Source organism: Diadema setosum, chromosome 5 (genome assembly GCF_964275005.1).
Source record: "Diadema setosum chromosome 5, eeDiaSeto1, whole genome shotgun sequence".
In the NCBI taxonomy this organism is placed as follows: domain Eukaryota; kingdom Metazoa; phylum Echinodermata; class Echinoidea; order Diadematoida; family Diadematidae; genus Diadema; species Diadema setosum.
The window spans coordinates 33,885,298-33,895,531 of NC_092689.1; the positions used below are offsets into that span (position 1 = coordinate 33,885,298).

The following is a 10,234-nucleotide window of genomic DNA, read 5'->3' on the forward strand; positions in this document are numbered from 1 at the left end:
GGAATACATATTATACGTGTATATAAATACATCTGCAACTTTAGAAGTAAGTTGTGAATCAGAATATCATGTGAATATAGAGGATTCAGGATCAGTAATGATTTATCATATACCTAGGTGAGGGTGATGGATAAATGGCACTAAAAAAAATCATCAAGTTGCAGCATCTGTTGCACTTCAATGGATGAATAAATTACAAATCGTTGCAAGCAGGATAATGTCTCCATCGTGGCAATGTTTTGTGTGCTGCTGTTTGTGATTTGTTTGCCTTAACTATGTCTATCCCTACAAGACTCTAAAAATCTCCACAGACTTTCCTACATGACCCATTACATTTCTTGCATGTAATATGTGTTTAGTACGTCTCAGTTAAAGGCCTGAATTGCTCAACAATGTCAATTGAATATTGCAAATGAGCATGTATGTTGTGATATATTCACTGCATGCTGTAAGTGTAGTCCAAGAAAGTCACAATACATATAAGACAGTCCTCATAAATTAAGTGACTTTACATTTCATGAACATACATTAACAACTAGCTGGTAGGCCTATATCGAATGTGGTAAATGAAAATAAAGGGAGGTGGCAGACAGTTATAGGCTGTACTAGTGTGGCGCGTGCATGAATTATATTGCTCATGTTTTTCTTCAGACGGAACGGAGGTTTGATTCCATGCAAAGTGAATCTGAAAAGTAAAGATAGTTTGAAAGAGATCTGCAAAGTGTTTTGATTATGTCACTATACCTGGTACAGGTCAAAGGTTATGAGAGTTCTAAGGTGTTCTACAATTTGTATGTGCATGGGGAACTGATGACTATTTTGGTTACACTTGACCATTTGCTTGAACACAAAATATGGAAGTCCTTTGATTGCTCATCATTGATTATAGCATAACAGTCAGTGACTTGGCATCGAGATCTAGATCTCCTCCTTTAAATTGGCATTGCTGCATTCAGTTCAATTCAATTCAGTTCATTAAAATACCAAGTAAATAGAAATCATGCCTAATAAACATGATACAGAATGAGATTATGACAACTTCAGAATATATTCTAGCATAAGAATATATTTTCTAGCTCCCTTTTGAGTCATCTAGACAATGAAAGAGATGTGTCAGATAACATGTAATTGTTAAAGGGGATTCCCAATGCAGTTGAAAGTTAGTCTGAGAAAAAGGAATAAAATTTTTGTAGCACAACAATAAAAAGTTTATGTGAACTGGATGAAAAATAAGGAACTTAAGACATTTTAAAGTTCCCCACACAACTTGCTGTACTAATAGTTTTAATAGCTTGTACATAAGATTTTGAAGTTCAGTTTTTAATTGTAATGCAATTATGTCCCAAATCCTAATTATTATATACCTAATTGATCACTATTCTGAAGTTATTCAATCAGTAATTACACCATATGTTTCAAACTTTAATAACAGAAAAATTGAATTTCCTTTTCTTTTCTTCTTTTTTTATTTTGGTACACTATCAATGGAAAATTGTGAGGTGATGACATCACAGTGTACTAATTTGCATCTGCATATCAACAGTATGAGGACCGTGTAAGCCTACTGTGTTCTGCAGAAATTAGTGAAACTTCACAATATTATATAACTTCCTTAATTTTCATTGATCAATTAATTTAAGTTGTTGTACTTTCCTCTTTGTTATCAGACTATTACAAACCAGGCAATGAAAGTTCTCCTCAACTTCTAAATTTATTGGGAATAAATAACCAAGATGGGGGATGTGTTATAAAATGATCCAGGTTACTGGACATCTGGATGTGAGGTTGCAGGCTCTGCGGTGCACGATAAAGCAGCTAGCTCGACGATGCTAGTGAATGCCGCTGGCCCGGGAGCCTAGCGGAGCGGCGCTCCGCAGCTGCACAGCGGATCGGACGGTGGTATTATGGTGCGGCGCAGCATGCAGCAGATCGCAGATTGAGGGCTACAGCTGCACACTGCGAGAGAATTGAGAGCTAGGAGGGGAGGGTGAGTACCGCGGACTGATAACATTTCTTGGATCTGCAAAAGTTTGCCTTGATTTACATTTAAGCCATATAAATGAGGGATTATCTAGTAGCAAGTTTATTTCTGTGTCATTTCCTTCTAATGTGGTTACTCGTGCCAGACCATGACCTAGAAAGATTACATAACAAATCAAAACCTAGTAGTAATTTAACAGTCCCACCTATGCAGAATGCAGCTGGCAAGATTGGCCAGGGCAGGCCTACCCTCCTAGTTCAGCTACTGAGCTAGTTGCCCTTTTTAAAGGCACATAAATAGTTCCGATAACAATAACGTATGAATTTACTACGAGTAGCTTGAAGGTCTTTATACCATACCTTTGTCCTTGCTCAATGGTTCACTTTGTTGACTTTGATTTAGTGAGCCTGATGATCAGAGTCGGGGCCTAACGTTACTTAGAGTCTACTTGTATAAAGATTTCCTACACAGACAATAATGCATGATTTCCATGGACAGTTGCGTTTTATACCTATAATGAATTAAAGTGTTGGGGAAAAAAAGAAAAAAAAGCAACCCAGAATTGCAACATTAAAGGGATCGTATAATTTTGGTTGAGACCTAACTTCAAGTTCAGGTTTTTGTCATTTTGGGGTGAGATGATGGGAAACCTCTTATGAAATATGAAAGAGCATGCAATATCAAGTGGAATTCAATGTTTATTTGGTGAAAATCGGTATTGAAATGGCTGAGAGATAAGTTTACCCAAGAAGAGTGATCCTAATAAAAGGTGGGACCCACCTTTTATTACAATCGCTTTGTTTTGCATTGTTTTTGTATGTTTCAGCCATTCCAAAACCGATTTCCATCAAATAAACTTTGAAGCTCTCTGAGGATGGTATGTTCTATATTATCCTATAAGTGGTTTCTTGGTATCGTGAAAAGTAAAAAGGCCCAATCCTCATCTACACCAATACTATACTATCTCTTTGAAGTATACTAATTAGAAAACTACGTGTATAATGATTACAAAAAGTTTTAAAAATGTATAGACCTACTGGGATATCTAGACAGTACCCCTTTTCAAAGAACATTGTGAAATTATGCCCAGATTTGGTGGTAGGAGGTACAAAATTCTGAAATGATACAGTTTGGCCCTAAAGGAGCCCCTGAGATGGGGCCCAGGAAGCTCAAACCTGAGTAGATTTCAAGATTTCAAGATCTCAAGCTGTAGTTTCGTACTCGGTAGTTCAATCAAATCGTGTTTGACTGAGGTCTTTAAGATTTTTTTGGTAGAGGATTCTGTGTTCATGACATGTATGCTGATATTGCCAGATCCTGTTGTATTACAGCCACTCTCAGAGGGTAAGTTATTATTTTCATCGGTTTTACAGGCCACTCCTTTCAAGTGGATGTAACCAGACCAGAGGCAAACTCCAGAGTTTTTGCCAATCAGTGCGTGCACTTCCAGCTCAAGATGGCGCTGCTGTGGGGTGCCGCCGCAGCCGCTGTTGGTGGGGTCATCCTGGCCAACATGGACTTCTGGCTTCCCAAGGGTGGGGCTCCCACCACGGAGCCTTTCCTGGCAGGTGCCCCGCTCCAGCTTCTCGGTGAGACGCAGCTGAAGCAGCTCACTCTGGTGGACGAGGCCCTTAGAACATTTAAGGCGGGTGACCTGTGGAAGGAGACAGGGGCAGTTGTCCTAGCCGTCCGCCGACCAGGATGATCTTTGTGCAGAGAGGTGTGGTGTTTGTCAGATTTCATCAGATATCAAAGTCCTTAAAACTTTGTTGCCATTTAGAAACATTGAAGGGTGAAGGAACTGTTGAGTCTATATAGTGCCTTGAACTTTAGACTCATTTTGTAAACATCATACTGTACCATTATCATGTTTGGTGAATCAAGTATCACACATTGTAATCGCAAGTCCTGGGACAACTGAAAGATACGCTGGGAGAGGTGAGGATAGCGTGTTGATGACTGACTGTAATCAATGCTAACATGATGGAACCGCCAATAAACATGTCCATGTTTTCTTCTTTACTATTGAACTTCTCTTTTCTTTCAAAACATGCAGTTTTCATCCAGAAAATTGATAGGTAGGGACAGATCCATGAAAGTGATTGATCTACCCCGCTTCAAGGGGTATTAATGACATGGACATGTATACTTGTCTATGCATGCTAATTTGGTGACGAGGTATTGTAGCTTGGAAGAGGCAGTACAATGTATTTACAGATGAGGTCAGTAATGATATTTTTAAGACATACAAAAGATTTTTGTAGATTTTGATCCCCTGCCATCAATGCTTTCAACCAATTATGAGTCAAAATAAAAACAAGCAAACAGCTACTGGTAAAATCATATGTGACCCGCTACAACAAAATGATCCTAAAGTCGGGCGAGGTCGATTATTTGAAAATTGCATGATATAATCCCCTAATCTTTCTGCTTTAAATTGATATATAACACATTTTATAAAAATAATAGGCTGCGGAGATATCGATGTTTAAAGGTCTAGTTTACCTTTGGGAGCAGTGATTTCAAAAATGTTCAAGATATCACATTTGATGCATATGTGTAGGTCTGTTGTATCATAAAACATCCTACCATATGAAATATTTGCAATAAAACCTAAAATGTAAGGAGATATCAGGGTTTTTCTCAGTAAACCGTAACTGTATACGGTTTAGTCTGGAAACATTTTTATTATAACTATTGTTCACATTTTGTGTATTTAACAACACTTAACATCGATTATACGGATTCAAATTTTGACAGTGGTTGTGTCTATCCCTAACTCACATTTTATAATTATTTTATAGCACTAATGCTTTCATCTGCAAATGGTAAATTATGCCTTTAAAAGAGAGCATGTCGAGACATCTGGAAAATCACTGTTTCGAGAAAAGCGCCCTAAAAGTCTTCTTTTCGATGCAATCGCGATCAAGGGACACGCAAGTCAGTTTTCACCTCTGGACAATAGAAGGTAAGCCCTAGCAACCCCCGAAGAGTTCATTCAAGCACATCAGCGTCGGCGGTCTCCTCACCAACCAATCAGCAACCAGGATGTGAGAAGCGGCTGAGCATAGCGCACTCCGCCCGCACGCACCAGTCGACTGGGCAGTGTGCGAGCATCACGCTTCGGTTAGCAGCAAGCAGCAAACTGACCAATGAGATCACTCTGGTTGTTGTTAGGGGTGGAACCTATCTGTGGCGCTCAATCCAAATTTTCGAACCAGTTTCTGCTTCGTTGAAACGCCAAAAAACATGGCTCAGAAAAACGCTGTTTTTTAATCTTTCCTTTGATCATTTTGCTTCAAAATTTCGACAGATGATAGAAGACATGTTAGACTCCAACAATATATCAAAATCAGAAAATCGTAAGTTTTGACCAATTTGAATGCTCTGACTTCAAACTCGATTTTCACGGCTTCGACCGTGCGCGACTTTAGGACCTTTTTGTTGTAGCAGGTCACATATTCTTCATAAATATGTGTGTATGTGCCACAAATGTCACGCATTTTGGAATGATCAAAACTACATTACACTAACATGCACTAATTACACTAACATACACTGACTGAGTTTATAGCAGTATTGAAATCAGTATTGAAACAATGATCTGGTTTGGCTAAATACTTCTTCATTTTCTGTTTTTGTTTTTGTTTTGTTTTGTTTTGTTTTGTTTTGTTAAATTTTCATAGTGAAAAGTAAAATTGTAAAAATGTAATATAAAAGCAATGGTTGATGTTTTGGTTGTTCCTGCAGGAGGCCCAGTCGCTCTCCTCTCTGAAGCCACAGTTGGATGCAAGAGGCATCCAGCTGTACGCAGTCCTCCTGGAGCCTGGTGGCTACAAGGAGTTTCTGCCATTCTTTGCTGGAGAAGTCTTCCTCGACAAAGAGGTATGTAACACTTCCTCTCTTGACTCGTAGTCAGTGGTCAGGGTCATGCCATCTCTCTCTATTATTGTGGCAATATCTCTGCAAAGGGAAGATGTATTGAAGCCTGACGCTCGTGCAGCAACAAAGTTTTGCTTTTTTAAAATTCAAATAAAAATTGATGTTTGGGTATAAATGTGCAGAGTCATGATAACGCAGATTCTCCTATTTGTAACATTTTACAAGATGGTGTTTTGACATTTTAATCAATGAACAGCCCACTGACTTGTATTTAAGTGAATGTTTGTATGATAATATCCATTGATTTTTTTTTTTTTTCCTGTCAGTGTAATGTGCCAAATTTATACCAGTTTTGAAGTATGGCATAAGAGAATTTTTTGTGTTTATTCCTTTCAATAATCTTTTTATATTGATACATTTGTGGTTAAGATGAGAAAGACCTCAGTCTGTAAACTGCTGTGGTACACAGACAAATAATAGCACGAGTCACTTGGATTTCCTAGCATTTTGACTTCAGAAATAAGTAGTACGAGTGGTTTCATGTCTCACTAGAAGGGAGAACTAATCATATTTCTTATCAGCTTTGCTTTAGAAATTAAAAGTCCAGTCACATGAGGCAATTTGAGATTATCAAGTAAAGCTTGAATTCACATAAAAGCTTTATATATATATTATTTGCTTTGTTCCAAAATACAGATAGAAATGCCTTTTTGTGCTGTAAATTGTCTAGAATGGTAATAGAAAGGTGTCTTCCATCTGCCTCACATAGTTTGTGATAGTCTTTTAAAGAATTAATGACCCTCTGAATTTCTTAAAGCCATCATTGGGTTAAGTGAAGTAACATGATGGGCATTTTAGGTGTGATAATTGATTTGCACCAGAAATTGTGTTCATTGCTGCAATTTTGACTGACAGGAGTTTTAACTGAAATTCAGCATGCATGTACAGTGCACTCCCATTATAATGAACATGGTTATAACTAAAAAATTCTTGTTACAGTGAAGTAAAAATTGAGCTCCCCAATATATCTACGTGTACATATATCCCTTTACATACTTAACTGTTTGACCAAAAGATTTTTCAGTGTACCAAAAGAAAACTGCCGGTCTCCAGGACTTTGTTATAATTGTAGTCTCCTACCAAAGAATTTAAAGGATGTTTACTTTTTTACAGCTAGGCCAGAGTTTGAGGAATGGAAATTGACTGATTTGAATTAAGGTTTGACAGTTATATACAGTAAGTAGTCCATTCTGAACTTCCCCAAACCCTGATTTCTCACTGATGGTGTAAGCACAAACAAAAGGATGCATTTTCATATTTCTCTTTTCATTTTCTCTCAACTTTTTTTCTGATAAGATGAGGTTCTATGGTGAGCAGAAAAGGAACATAAGTCTTGCCGCACTCCTCAGATTTGATTCGTGGTTGAAAATTAGGGAAAACAAGAACAAAGGAATTCCAATGGATCTCAAAGGTAAGGACAAAGTAACTGTGCAATTCCAACCTTCCAACTTATAAGCTTTTCATTTGAGCCTTATTTTGGTCATCTACCATTGTTAATTAGTTTGCAGGAAGTGAGTAAACCTTTGTATTGCTGAATTCACAACTGATCCTTTACTTGGCAAAACATACCAGACAGTTAAAAGTTAAAGGGCGATTTTGGACAAGTTGAAAGTAAGTCTGAAAAGAAAGAGTGTCATGTGATACTCACAGCAGTGAAAATTTGATCAAAATGGGATAACAATGAAGGTAGTTATAGAATTGAGAAGTTTCAATATTTTTCACAAAGCAGTTCTTGAATAGTCAATAAGAATTTGCATATGAGTGAGTTGATAAAGTGTGTTTGCATCAGAACTTGTCATATTGTGTGTATTTAAAATCTTGAGATTTCCTCTCTTTTTTTTTTCAAACATAATTGTGCCCAACTCTCAAATCTGACCAATCAATATTTTGAAGTTATTCGGTGAAGAATAACATTTATGTTTCTCACTTTGATAGCAGTAGAATTATATATTTTTTTTCTTCTTCTTTTTATATTTTTTTTTTGGACACAATTAATGGAAAATTGTGAGGTTATGACATCATGAGCTCACTCTTTTGTATATGTGACCGCCCATCTCAAAGCCCACAGAAAGTAGACCAAAATGAATTTCGCTTATCTACATAGTATAAAAGAGCAGGCTCAAAGCTTCGAAATGATATGTAACTAAATGTAAGAGAGAGTTAGGAGGTGCAGTTTCATAGAAAATGGAGAAAAGAGGATTAAAATATTAGGTTCACTCAGGCGTGCTGTGCAGAAGTATGAATGAAAATACATTCTATATTCCTGTGAGAGTAGCGCCTGTCAGAGAAAATATAGCCCAGAAAAACGGCATAATATCCTGATTTTGGTTTTGTTCTAAGCCACCAAATTTCAACAGTAAGTAGAAAAAAAGGTAACTCTCCCTGGTGAGACATACATTTACTTTAGAAATGTCAGATCACCAATATTTAGTATTTTAGTCTATTACAAAAAGTCCTAATCTGCGACTTTTTGTGGGTTTCTAGCTGGGCGTTCACATGATATATTATTCTTATGAGGTGTTTGGGGACTGCTTAGCAAAAATGATCAAAGCTCTATATTTCATAACATCCCTAATTTTCACTCAGTTTTATCAAATTTTCACTGTTTTCTTCACTCTTTCTTTTCCAGATGAACTTTTAGCTGGTCTGAAATGGCATTATTTTGTAACATTCTTGTCTGATTTTGTGCAGATATAATCAATTTGACCATTTCTAACTTGTATTTTTCCAATATAGGATATGCAGTCAAATTCATGTTGATGAGGATAAGCTGAAAATGTCTATAGCAAAATTATCCCAAGACTTGGATTGGTTGAAGAATAATGAACTAATCACTCTCAATTTGTCTGCTGTATAGGAAATGGTCTGACTCTGGGTGGGGTGTTCGTCATCGGACCAGCCCAGCAGGGAGTCCTGTTGGAATACCGCAACAAGGACTTCAGCGATCACGTCACCAATGATGAAGTCATGGCAGCTGTCAACAAGATCCCTCAGTCATCTCCACCAAAGCTCTAAAGACACGGTACTCAATGTTTACATAATTTTTCTGCTACATTGTAAAAGGAAGAGAGTCATCAACCAGTTGCATACAATTTGTGGTTATGCCAGGAGTCAGGATTTAAGATCCAGGTTCTCATTGTTCCCAGTTAAGCTACAGCAAAAGAAAGAAAATTGCATTCATATTGATTACTTGTGATTTCTTATGCACATATAGCCACTTTTCTTGCTTGACAGTTTGTGATCAGTGACACCCATAGATTGTAAAAAATAAAAAATAAAAATGGGAGAGCATTCTGTACAGCAGTATTGGAGAACAGAAATCTATATAGGTACAGTATCATGTATACTTGTATTATCCATCCGAAAATATGGGATAATTTAAGTGAGAGATTGAATAATAATAATAATTGTGAATTTATATTGCGCAGTTTCTATGAAGCATATATACTCAACTAGAATGGATCAATGTAACATGGATCAAGTAGAATGGATCAATGTAACATTTGATATACAGTGATGGACAAAAATTTGACTTCAGCAATATTTATTTTGAATAAGCTTGAGAAGATGGACATGTGTATAATATGCTTCAGCAGACAAAGTACTGTACTTGTACAAATTTATTGTACTGTGATATTTAGGTGTTGCAATGTAACAAAGATTTGTTGGCCAGAAAGTATGTTATAACGTGCAGTAATTGAACTTTTAAAGGCATTTACCAAATATTAGCATTCTGAAGACAAGTGCTGTTGTGCCAGACATTGGAATGTTAATTTTTAAGTTGAAAGAACTGGAAGTAGGAGAAGGTATTAAAGGGAGAAACTGATCATATGACTGTATGTCATCAGAACTTTAAAATAGTATGCTCTCCTCATTTAGAATAGCTTTACACTCTTTATGTGACAGAGTGTACAAGATACTACTTAGGGGTTATATGAAAATATGCGAGTATGTTATGTACATGTATAGTATAGTATACTATACATATAAAATGATTGCTGGCACCATGTGATGGTTTTATGTTCCTGTTCTGTGGTCAAGGGGTGTGGCCTATTATCAAGATGACAACCTCGTGTCCAAACACTTCCTGAGTGAGAGATGGGGTTTGATAGGATATGATAATGATGCCGCACAATCTCTTTTCTCCATGGAAGGGGAAAATGAAGGCATCACGTGTGCACATTCCTTTTTCTGTGCTGTTGTTGTCGCTTCTGAGTAAGTGTCAAACTTTCATTGGAAATGCCGCACAGTCATCAATAAAATGCAATCGAGACACACTGAAATCATCATCTCAGTTTTGTTTTTGTACAT

General features: G+C 36.9%; 2 protein-coding genes across 2 annotated transcripts in view; both read left to right on the forward strand.

Moving 5' to 3' along the window:
* The window catches only part of LOC140228865 (beta,beta-carotene 15,15'-dioxygenase-like), a 29,443-nt gene extending 27,584 nt beyond the window's left edge, over nucleotides 1–1,859 (forward strand). Inside the window, exon 11 of the mRNA XM_072309135.1 lies at nucleotides 1,762–1,859. Coding sequence (XP_072165236.1) covers nucleotides 1,762–1,859 — 98 coding nt within the window. The remainder of the gene's footprint in view (nucleotides 1–1,761) is intronic.
* Nucleotides 1,857–10,206, forward strand: LOC140229320 (peroxiredoxin-like 2A). Its single transcript, XM_072309595.1, has 5 exons — nucleotides 1,857–1,987; nucleotides 3,355–3,701; nucleotides 5,732–5,866; nucleotides 7,220–7,334; nucleotides 8,781–10,206. Exons 2-5 carry the CDS (start codon nucleotides 3,438–3,440, stop codon nucleotides 8,936–8,938), a joined length of 672 nt encoding a protein of 223 aa, XP_072165696.1. The 5' UTR covers nucleotides 1,857–1,987; nucleotides 3,355–3,437; the 3' UTR covers nucleotides 8,939–10,206.
* Nucleotides 10,207–10,234: the final 28 nt, after the last annotated feature.